This window comes from Panulirus ornatus, chromosome 32, assembly GCF_036320965.1.
Source record: "Panulirus ornatus isolate Po-2019 chromosome 32, ASM3632096v1, whole genome shotgun sequence".
Taxonomy (NCBI): Eukaryota; Metazoa; Arthropoda; class Malacostraca; order Decapoda; family Palinuridae; genus Panulirus; species Panulirus ornatus.
In genome coordinates, this window is record NC_092255.1 from 28,081,451 (window position 1) to 28,093,066 (window position 11,616).

Sequence of the window (11,616 nt, forward strand, 5' to 3'; positions counted from 1 at the left end):
TATTTAAAACTATCTTAAACATTTACATGTTTGAGGTATTGGGCATCTCAACAAACTCAGTCTCTTTAGAAATGTATCTAAGATCAGGTCAGGGGTTTATTAATTCAGAAAAGCAATAATGAAAAGCTCAAGATAAGAATGGGATGTAAGAAAACATTGTAACATAGATGACTTGGTGCTTTTGAGTTATTTCGATGTTAAATTCATTTTCTAATATTAGTCAGATTCTCGTGAAATTAAGTACAGCTGTTGTACACAAGTAAGTCTATCATGAGACTGCCAAACAGTTTTGAATGAAAATGAATTAATGTTATTCAGTAATTTTAAATGCCTGATAGCAATGATCATCATTCTTTTTTCCGTCATGATCTTGACATCATCTGCAAACATGCTTAGATATGATTCCAGTCCATCAGGCAAGTCATTTATGTACAGGACAAGACAAGATAGAATTTTTTTGTTTGAACTGGTAAACAATTGAATGTTTGATTAGAAATGTAACTGATTGTGGAGAATATGTAACTTTAAATTCCATACCAATTCTTCAACAGTATGTTTATTCATTTGTAGTTTATCGAGGATGTAAGGCATGTGTACGAGTAGGAAGAGAGGAAAGTGATTGGTTCTCAGTGAATGTCAGTTTGTGGCAGGGGTGCATGATGTCTCTATGGTTGTTTAATATTTTTATGGATGGGGTTGTTAGGGAGGTGAATGCAAGAGTTTTGGAGAGAGGGGCAAGTATGCAGTCTGTTATTGATGAGAGGGCTTGGGAAGTGAGTCAGTTGTTGTTCACTTATGATACAGCGCTGGTGGCTGATTTAGGTGAGAAACTGTAGAAGCTGGTAACTGAGTTTGGTAAAGTGTGTGAAAGAAGACAGCTGAGAGTAAATGTGAATAAGAGCAAGGTTAATAGGTACAGTAGGGTTGAGAGACAAGTCAATTGGGAGGTAAGTTTGAAAGGAGAAAAACTGGAGGAAGTGAAGTGTTTTAGATATCTGGGAGTGGATTTGGCAGCAGATGGAAGCAGAAGTGAGTCACAGGGTGGGGGAGTGGGCGAAAGTTTTGGGAGTATTGAAAAATGTGTGGAAGGCGAGAACATTATCTCAGAAAGCAAAAATGGGTATGTTTGAAGGAATAGTGGTTTCAACAATGTTATTTGGTTGTGAGGCATGGGCTATAGATAGAGTTGTGCGGAGGAGGGTGGATATGTTAGAAATGAGATGTTTGAGGACAACATGTGGCGTGAGGTGGTTTGATTGAGTAAGTAATGAAAGGGTAAGAGAGATGTGTGGTAATAAAAAGAGTGTGGTTGAGAGAGCAGAAGAGGGTGTTTTGAAATGGTTTGGTCACATGGAGAGAATGAGTGAGGTAAGATTGACCAAGAGGATATATGTGTCAGGGGTGTAGGGAACAAGAAGTGGGAGACCAAATTGGAGGTGAAAGGATGGAGTGAAAAAGATTTTGAGTGATCGGGGCCAGAACATGCAGGAGGGTGAAAGGCATGCAAGAAATAGAGTGAATTGGAACGATGTGGTATACCGGGGTCGACGTGCTGTCAGTGGATTGAACCAGGGCATGTGAAGCGTCAGGGGTAAACCATATATATATATATATGTGTATACGTTGAAGTTTATAGGTATGTATATACATGTGTATGTGGGTGGGTTGGGCCATTCTTTTGTCTGTTTCCTTGTGCTCCCACGTTAATGCGGGAGACAGCGTCAGAGTATGATAACAAAAATTAAGAAAAAAAAGTTTATCTGTATTTCAACATCAGTACCTGTAGTCCATAGATCCACTTTGTTATGAATTGTCTCCAGAACATTACAAGCTCTGTGAAATCATTCATGAAGTTAAGAATATTAATACATATGATTCACGAGACACTTCTGTCCATAAAGGTTCAGTTATGGGGTGGTGCATTAGTTTATTACCACCCAAAGAACCTTACTTCTCGGGGTCAGGAACGTGCAGACTTCAAAACTTCACCCTGTAAACTACAGCCTCTTGTTGGACCAGTGGGAAAACTAGTTCTTGTTGGTCCACATGATGCACAGTCTCAGCCTGATGTATTCCAGGTGAGGATGTATACTATGGTTTTATTGCCTATTTGTAGCAGTTTGCTTTACATGACACTGAATAGTGAATACATATGCCTATGATTTTTCTGGGTATCAAGCAGAATAGGTTCTTGAATAAGAAAATCCATGTACCTGAAGGAGTCCTCTGCTCTTCTAAACAATTAGCCAATCTTGAACTAGGCTAACTTGAGTATACCAGATTAACCACATGTAGGCTTGGTTAAGCAACAGTTTGTCCTATTCAGGGATTAGCTATGTGTATGTGGGTAACACACCTTTACTGCTCTGGGAGAGGATGAAATAAACTATGGTATGTTAAGAAATCATCTTGAAGCTATTGTAGAATTTATGGATTTTGCTTTTTACACCTGTTTTTAAATATCCTGTTGACATATTATGCCATTGGTAATCTTTAAAGGTCTCTTTCATTGCCAGAAGGGGTCAAAAAAAAAAAAGAAGAAAAATCTGCTCTTCATAGTCCCCTCCAACCACCAGTGTAGGTACACATCTGTTGACATGCAAATTTGTGTGTAAACAGTGACATCATATAAGATTAATAGGTTTGGATGACACAAGTGATGAGGAGGAACTCCTATCATATGTATCTGTTGTTGAGGAAAGTGAAGAAGAATAACATGAAGAAATGTGCAAAGATAAGATGATTTAAATCCTTAACATTCCCACACCAACATAGAGAAAATATATTACTTTTCTGCCAATCTTTTCATTAATATATGATACTGAAATATTCTGTGGAGTAATTTTTTTTTTACACCCCGGGTGTGCATCATTTTTAAGGTGATTGGTGCTATTTAAGGATTGAGCAATATCAAAATATCATTATTTGTCTTCCTGTGTATATGGGAGATTAGTTATGAATTAGTCCATTCATCTGTCTTGCATATATCTTAAATGTTTTTTTTGCAAAAGGAGGTAGTTTTACTTTTTTCATTTCAAGAGTTTTATCTGATATATGCAATGGAAAATTACTGATTAAGCTTAACTGAATTTTCATTTTAAATATATATTTTCCAGGTGGCTTTATTGAATGCTACATCTTCAGTGTATAACTTAGGATATTTCAGTTTCAGTTAAAAAGTCTCATATAGCACTCTTTCCAGGAGTTAAATACTGTGTAGTTGGAGTAAAATAGTATTGTCAAAGAATTTTGTTTCTTAATATTTTTCACTCGACTAATAACTTGAAAGATTTGAAAAGGTAAACCTGTATGTCACAGCATTTTTTAATGAATTTATGAGTACTTAGTTTTATGTAAGTGTAGAAAATAAACTTTGCTCACTTCATTTTTACCATGGTTTTAACATCATTTTCAGCTGTCTGACCCAGCAAAAGCAACAATATACAAGTTTCGAGCCCCATCTGTATCTGCAGCAAAATCATGGATATCTAATCTGCAGCAAGCTCTTTCAGAAAATCAAAGACCACCAGAAACACTAGAAAATCTCATGACATTCGAGTAATCATTGTAGTGAACTTAAACATAAACACCGAGAGTAGTGTTTCAGTTGTGGATCATAGAGGCATCTCTTCAAATTAGAAGAGAAGAATAGCCTCATTTGAGTGACCAATTAAAAAAGCTCAGTTTAATTTTCAAACTCATGATAAAAGATACGAAGTTGAAGGTGAAGTGCTAGAGTGATAGTGGTGTATTTTTAAAAATGAAAGAAAGGACATTATGAATGATTCAGGTGTGCAAGAAGAAAGTGAAGAAAAACATGTTTTTTGAAGGAAGTTGAGTTTAATGTTGGAAACGTAATGGTAAATGAAAGGTATATTAGATTTTCTTTACCCTTACTAGTAGTGAAAAGGGGATGAGGTGTAATGCAAGTTCTCATGATCCAATCCATTTGGTTAGATTGTGATAAAGAGAGAAATATATGAATTACTATTTTTGAGTGTTTGGAAGGAATGGTTATTGTACCATTTATATGCTTCAGTTCTTGCCTCTTTTGGTGGTTCTAAATGGTGACATAACTTTCTTTAAAGGTGTCTTGATGATCATTCCACCCTCAACTAACTGTGACCTTGTCCAAGACATTTCCTCATCACTACAGCAGCTGCTATTACCCCAGTTTCTGAGCTTTGCTGTGATTATGTACATTTCAGGGGGTTCTTATTTAAAAGCAAAGTGAGGATGGTAATGTACTTAACACTCTTGGCTTGTAAGCAGATCCTTATTAACCATCATGTACTCAAATGGCCTTGTTACCGAGCTGAGCTTTGTTTCAGAACATAGGCTTAAGTCCATGCCATAGACGGTGCTGAGTCAGTACCACCACTGATCAGATAAACAGAAGTCTAGTCCTTATGATAAAGTCTGTACTGCCAAAGGAAATAGGGTGATTAATCAAACTTTTACCTTGAACAAATGAACAGTATATGTATGTATATATAAGCAACAAGGGAAAGGCATCAATTTACAGTGATGCTTAAAGTTTGGAGCATATTTTAGTTTAATAATGTTTTACACGTGAGTAATCATTTTGTTCATCAGGTTTTTTTCTCTCCCCCTTAGGTCAATTTTAGAATGTTTTTGAAGCGTAAAGCTATAATTGAAAAATACAGTATCTAAATTTCCATATAGAAAGTTTGTAGAGATGATTAACCAAAGTTTCTCAATAAAGTTTATAATCTTTTGAATTAAAAAACAGACAATAAGAGCAGCAATTTTTGCAACATCTTTTATACAGCTAAACAGTTATTGTAGGTGATCTTTTTCGATAAATATGTGGTTGGCAACACTTTAAACATGGATATTTCTAAAGTGTATATCATAATTTTTCTTGTATTGATACTAATGGACTTGGTTTGGCTTTGACTGCATTAATAAAATCCCTCTCCTTACTATTCGTTTGTGGCACAGTAGAGAGAGGGAAATTTGAATAAGGTATTGGAAGTGATTCATTATGGAGAAATAAGTTTTTAATGTGTCCTGTTACTCTCACTAAAGCCAAGTTTCTGTCCTCAAAAAGTGAATTTTTGTTGTTGAAAATGGTAAATTAGAAATGTGACTCAGAATTATATGAGAAATTTATATGTTGGCGTGAGTTTAGGACAAATTGCAGGTATTGTGAATGCTAGTAATGTTTGGTGGTCAGTTCCTGCCTCTGCTCATGTTCACATGACCATGTGAGTGTGTGTGCATTTTCACGCAAATAACAAAGTTTTATAATGTCGAGTGCTTGGGTCTTCATGTAAATATGTAAATGGTCTTTTCAAGATATATATTTACATGCTGCCATTGGTCAAAGCTGAATTAATTCATGGCAGTTTACATTATAAAGAAGTAATAATCCATTCTGAGTGTTTTGCAGTACAGTGTACATATGTGGTTTGACAATATGATACATATTTATTTCAGCACTGATATTTAAATTTCAATTTTTCTTTCATATTTAAGAGTGGGAGAAAAGACATTATCAGTAGCATTCTTATCTTCATCTACATATCTGTACAAATTTCTTTACTTCTGTGTAATCTCTCTTACCTTTCTTTCTCAGGATGCATGCCTTTCACATGACCAAACCACTTTGATATATTTAACTTAACCCACCTTGTGATGCTACATGTCATATCTTTGTCTGTGTCTGTCATACCATTCTCATACATTCTCTCTTTACTTACTCCACTCCATTTGAATTCCACCGAATCCCACAAGCACTCCCCAAATTGCTCATTTTAACAGCTTGAATCCTAGATCGGTCTGCTGCAGTTCTTGTTCACAATTAACACCCTTAGGTTAGAGTAGGTGGAACTACACTGTCCTGCAGTTTATTTTTCTCCCCCATTTATAGTCTCTTTTTTTCTTGAAAGTTCTCTTTAAAATCTTAGCACCTTTCTTTCTCCACTGAGGCAGAATTGCTTACTGTGAATCCCAGATACTTAAATTTGCTAACCATCTGCAACTGTGTACCACCCATCATAACCCATTACTTCATCCCATCAGATTTATAGATCTTATATGGAATTGCACTCACAACTAACTCTCCCTTCTTTCAAAATCCATCACCTTACTCTTACTGGCATTTACAATAAGCTTCCATGTATTTACACATAGAGGAGAAGTCATTTACCACCTGCAATTTCTTTTCATTCATCTGACAGCATTAGGTCACCTGCAGATAGGATGCTCATCGTTATACTAGATCTGCTCATGCAGTACAGGCTTGGCTCTCTTTCTTCCTCTTTTGCTTTCATCACTCACTACCCAGTCCATTTATTTTGTGAGACATGAATGGCTTGTGGGGAGATAACGGAAAATTTATTTAAAAACTGTTGGTTTATAGATTGATTACCTATGTGTATTGTATGGGGAGGGAATTTTAAAATTGCAGGGCCCTAACACTCAAACATTTTCTACTTTCACACAAATTAAATTTCTGTATGCTGTATACTCATACACACCTAAGGTAGTATCATGTATGCTGATGTTCATCATTATCATTATATTTTTTCATACTTTATCACCATCTCCCAAATTAGAGATAGCTCTAGGAACAGATAAAGAAAGGACACACCTGCTTCCATCCATTCTCTAGCTGTCATGATATATAATGTACCAAAACCACAGCTCCCTATCCACGTCCAGGCCCCACAGACGTTTCCATGGTTTACCCCAGACTTTTCACATGCCCTGGTTCAGTCCATTGACAGCACATCGACCCCAGTATACCACATTGTTGTAATTCACTTTATCATGTACACACTTTACACCATCCTGCATGTTCAGGCCTCGATCACTCATAATCTTTTTCACTCCATCCTTCCATCACCAATTTGGCCTTCCCATTCTCTTTGTTCCCTTCAATTCTGACTCATACATCTTTGTCAACCTTTCCTCACTCATTCTCTCCATATGTCCAAACCATGTCATTACACCCTCTTCTGCTCTCTCAACCACACACTTTTTATTACTACACATCTGTCTTACCCTTTCATTACTTACTTGATCAAACTGCCTAACGCCACAAATTATCCTAAGGCATTTTATTTCCATCACATCCACCCTCATCCATACAACCTCATCTATAGCCCAAGCCTTGCACCCATATAGTATTGTTGGAACACTATTCCTTTAAACATCCATTTTTGCCCTTAAGATAATGTTATCTAGGAGGGCAAAAATGGGCATGCCTGAAGTTGTAGTTATCCCAACAATATTTTATGGGTGTGAGGCTTGGGCTTGAAATAAGGCTGTGAGTAGGAGGGTGAACGTGTTGGAAATGCAACGTTTGAGGACAATATGTGCTGTGGGATGGTTTGATTGAGTAAGTGATGTAAGGGTAAGGGAGATGTGTGGTAATAAAGAGTGTAGTTATTGTCATTATCTTTCTTCACACTTCCTTGCCACCCCCTGTGTGAATGAAGTAGCATTAAGAGCAGATGACAGAACCTTAGAGGGAAATTCCTCACTTGGCTTATGTTACTTCTTTTGGAAAGCAATACAGGAAGGGAGAATTTCCAGCCACCTGCTCCCACTCCTCTTGGTCGCCTTGTACAACACACATGGAATATGTGGGCAGTATTTTTTTTCCCAGTCCCCAGGGATGATTGTTATTATTATTATTAGTAGTAGTAGTAGCAGCAGTAGTATTACTATTATTACTATTGATATTTTTTATTATTATGCTTTGTTGCTGTCTCCCACGTTAGCGAGGTAGTGCGAGGAAACAGACGAATGAATGGCCCTACCCACCCACATACACTTGAATATACATAAACGCCCACACATGCACATATACATACCTATACTATTCAACGTATACATACATATACATACACAGACATATACATATATACACATGTACATATTCATACCTGCTGCCTTCATCCATTCCTGTCACCACCCCACCGCACATGAAATGGCACCCCCCTCTCCCCACACGCATGCGAGGTAGCATTAGAAAAAGACAACAAAGGCCACATTTGTTCACACTCAGTCTCTAGCTGTCATGTGTAATACACCAAAACCACAGCTCTCTTTCCACATCCAGGCCCCACAAAACTTTTCATGGTTTACCCCAGACGCTTCACATGCCCCGGTTCAATCCATTGACAGCGCGTTGACCCCAGTATACCACATCGTTCCAGTTCACTCTATTCCTTGCACGCCTTTCACCCTCTTGTATGTTCAGGCCCCGATTGCTCAAAATCTTTTTCACTCCATCCTTCCACCACCAATTTGGTCTCCCACTTCTTGTTTCCTCCACCACTGACACATGTATCCTCTTTGTCAATCTTTCTTCATTCATTCTCTCCATATGACCAAACCATTTCAATACACCCTCTTTTGCTCTCTCAACCACACTTTTTATTATTACTATTGCTATCATTACTATTATCATTATTATTATTGTTACTTATATTTATTTATTTCACTTGATCACCATTTCCCACATTCTCATTTATAATCATTTGTTTTCCTGATCACTTTTCCTGTGTTGGCAAGGTAGCGCGAGGAACAGACCAAGAAAGGCTGCATTTGCTCGCATCTATTCTCTTGCTGTCATGTGCAGTGCACCAAAACTGCAGCCCCCAATCCACAACCAGGCCCCACAAATCTTTTCATGATTTTCCCCAGCTGCTTGATATACCCTGATTCAGTTGATTGACAGCATGTCAACCCCTGTATACTGCACTGCTCCAGTTCGCTCTGTCCATGCATGACTCTCACCCACCTGTTTGTCAGCATATTTAAGACCCTGAGCACTCAAAATCTTATTCATTCCATCCTTCCATCTCCAATTTGTTCTCCTCCTTTTCCCTTTTCCTTTTCTCTTCCAGTTCTGACACACACGCATCTTCTTTGTCAACCTCTCCTCACTCTTTCTTTCCATATGTCCAATCCATTTCAGCACACTTTCAGTTTTCTCGACCTGACTCTTCTATTCTTCTTTCCTACTGCACTTCTCTCTTATCATATCATTACTTATTATTATTGTTTTTTCATACATACTCACCATTTTATGTGTTAGCAAGGTAGTGTTAAGAACAGGACTGGGTCTTAGAGGAAATATCCTCACTTGGACCCCTTCTCAGTTTCTTTTGGAAAAGTAAAAATGGGAGGGGAGGGTTTCCAGCCCACTGCTTCCTCCACTTTTAGTCGCTTTCTGTGACATGCAGGGAATACATGGGAAGTATTCTTTCTCCCCCATCCCCAGGGATATTATTATTATCATTATATTGTTATTATCATTATTATTATTATTATAATTATTATTATTATTATTATTATTATTATTATTATTATTATTATTATGTAAGAGGTGTTACTGTATTTTTTTCAAAGCTAATGCCTGAAGTTTTGTATTTACTAACTTACTTCATAAGAATAACTTAGGAGTCAAAATTTTATATGTAGATATATATCTTTGTTTTTATTTGCTTTGTTAGTCTGTGAGGTTGACCCAGTCACACCCTTACCCAGACATATCAAATAATCCTAATCTCCCCATATCTGTACATTCTCTCACATGTCCTAAAGATATAATCCTTCACTGCTATGTCATTTGACCTTGCATTTGTTCTGCTCCCTTTTTTGCATGAGTTATCTGTCTCAATACCTTAAAGTCTCTCTCTCCATATTCATTATGCTGATCCTTAATTTCTTCATTTTGCCAATTCTATTTTTGTACTCTACAAATCTCACATTTCTTTTCCAAACATTAGATTTTATTACTTGCTTTTATCTTGGCCATAAATTTAACACTTGTGGACTGATATAGATACTGGTATCAAGTCTTTGTAAGGCACATAAGATCTGCTCTACATAACATGATAATTTGAACTATCTTTTATGAAAAGTAAATTTTTTAATGTTGTATCTCTCATTTTTAATGTTGTATCTCCACATGCATTTGTAAGAAACCAAATAGTGATGTCTCAATACATGAAGATGTATAAGCTAAATTCTTAGACTTTAACAATACAGCATGTTTAGATATGAATGGAACATAATGGTATATATGAGAGATGAAATTTGAACATGTATAACCATTTGATTAATTGAATTACATCTTGTTTGTGAACTGTTTGAGTAGTGGTTGGAGAAATTGTCAATTGCATATTCAGCCACTGTATATCTTAAGGATTTAGCCCACAGCATTTGTTTATAAAACTAAACCAAAGAGTAGGGTCGAAAAGTGGGAAAAGTGAACATTTGTACTTCAATGTTATCAGATTTTATTCAAAGAGAAGCACACATGGTCACATTGTCCTTGTATGTTCACACACTTTCATTGATTTTAGGCTGTGAAATTTATGATGTATAGGTTTTGATGTGCATCCATAATTGTACTTTGTGCAAAGCAGTTTCAGTTGAACTGCTAGCATTAGATATTCCTATATAGTGTTTAAGCTGACTTCCATGTACCTCTTGTGTGTGAGAGGGCTGTTGTTATCAGCAGATTTTAGACTTTTCTAGTATGCCAGAAAGGGTCATCATTCACATGCTGTAAATAGGAATAAGGCCCTTGATGAAATACTTCTGAAGTCTTAAGATGTCTGATAATTCTTAAATACTCATTCCGAACTTTATATGAAAGCCTCTTGTGTGGGGGCACTTGGATTCAGTATTATTCAAGCTTTTGATTAACAAATATCTTTTGTAAATACAATATTCGCCTGATTGTTTTCACAACATGACAATGTTAATATAAAGAAATTGCCTAAGCTTTGAACACCAAAATGTAATGGTATAGTATTGCTTCCAGTAAGTTGCTATACACAAGGTTTTAGTTTTAGGAAATAAGAGTGATATAAGAAAAGAAGTGAAATGAAGATTTATACCTGTAGCATAATGCATGCTGAAATAGGTGAGCCCAAAATTTGGGTTTCAGAATGGATTCTAAGAAAATTTGAAATTGAAATGTTACTGAGCAGATAAATGAGTTCTCAACATTTTCATGAGTGCTCTTATGTTTGTAGCAATAAAAAGATTCTTTGTGCATATTAGAATGTTATTTTCATAGCCCAAAACTGTAGTAACTTTCAGTTGTTATTCTGGTAAGACAGAGAATGGAAGGTTGACAGATCTATTAGCATTTACATGTGGTACTATTGTTGCCATTCATGACTTGTGAGCAAAATTTGTTCTAAATCTATGGTAAAAGTCCACCAGATGGCGTGCAAACAAACATGTGAGTGGCATTGTGCTTGAGTTTTGTTTCCCTTCTTAAATATCATATTTAGGAAGTGCTTGCTTTCATATATGTCTGCCCTTTCCTGCATAAGAGAGGTGGTGTCAGGGACAGATGAAGAAGGCTGCATTTGGTGTAATTCATTCTTTAACTGTCATGTGTAATGCACTGAAACCACTGCCCCCATCCAGAATCAGGCCCCACAGACCTTTCTGTAGTTTCCCCTTGCTGCTTCAAATGCCCTGTTTCAGTCCATTGACAGCACATCTCTGTGTACAACATTACTCCAGTTTCTTTTTATCCCATACAGGTTTCACCCTCCTGCATGTTCAGATCCCAAGAACTTAATGTATATCTCACTATCCCTCCCAGTTTGG

At 36.6% G+C, this 11,616-nt stretch overlaps 1 protein-coding gene across 9 annotated transcripts in view; it reads left to right on the forward strand.

Annotated features, from left to right (window-relative positions):
* LOC139759263 (ras-specific guanine nucleotide-releasing factor RalGPS1-like) overlaps positions 1-11,049 on the forward strand; it is a 153,467-nt gene extending 142,418 nt beyond the window's left edge. For all 9 annotated transcript variants that reach the window (XM_071681413.1, XM_071681411.1, XM_071681412.1 and 6 more), the window contains 2 exons: positions 1,902-2,078; positions 3,416-11,049. In XM_071681413.1, the coding sequence (XP_071537514.1) occupies positions 1,902-2,078; positions 3,416-3,562 (324 nt within the window). In that variant the 3' untranslated portion in view covers positions 3,563-11,049. The remainder of the gene's footprint in view (positions 1-1,901; positions 2,079-3,415) is intronic.
* Positions 11,050-11,616: the final 567 nt, after the last annotated feature.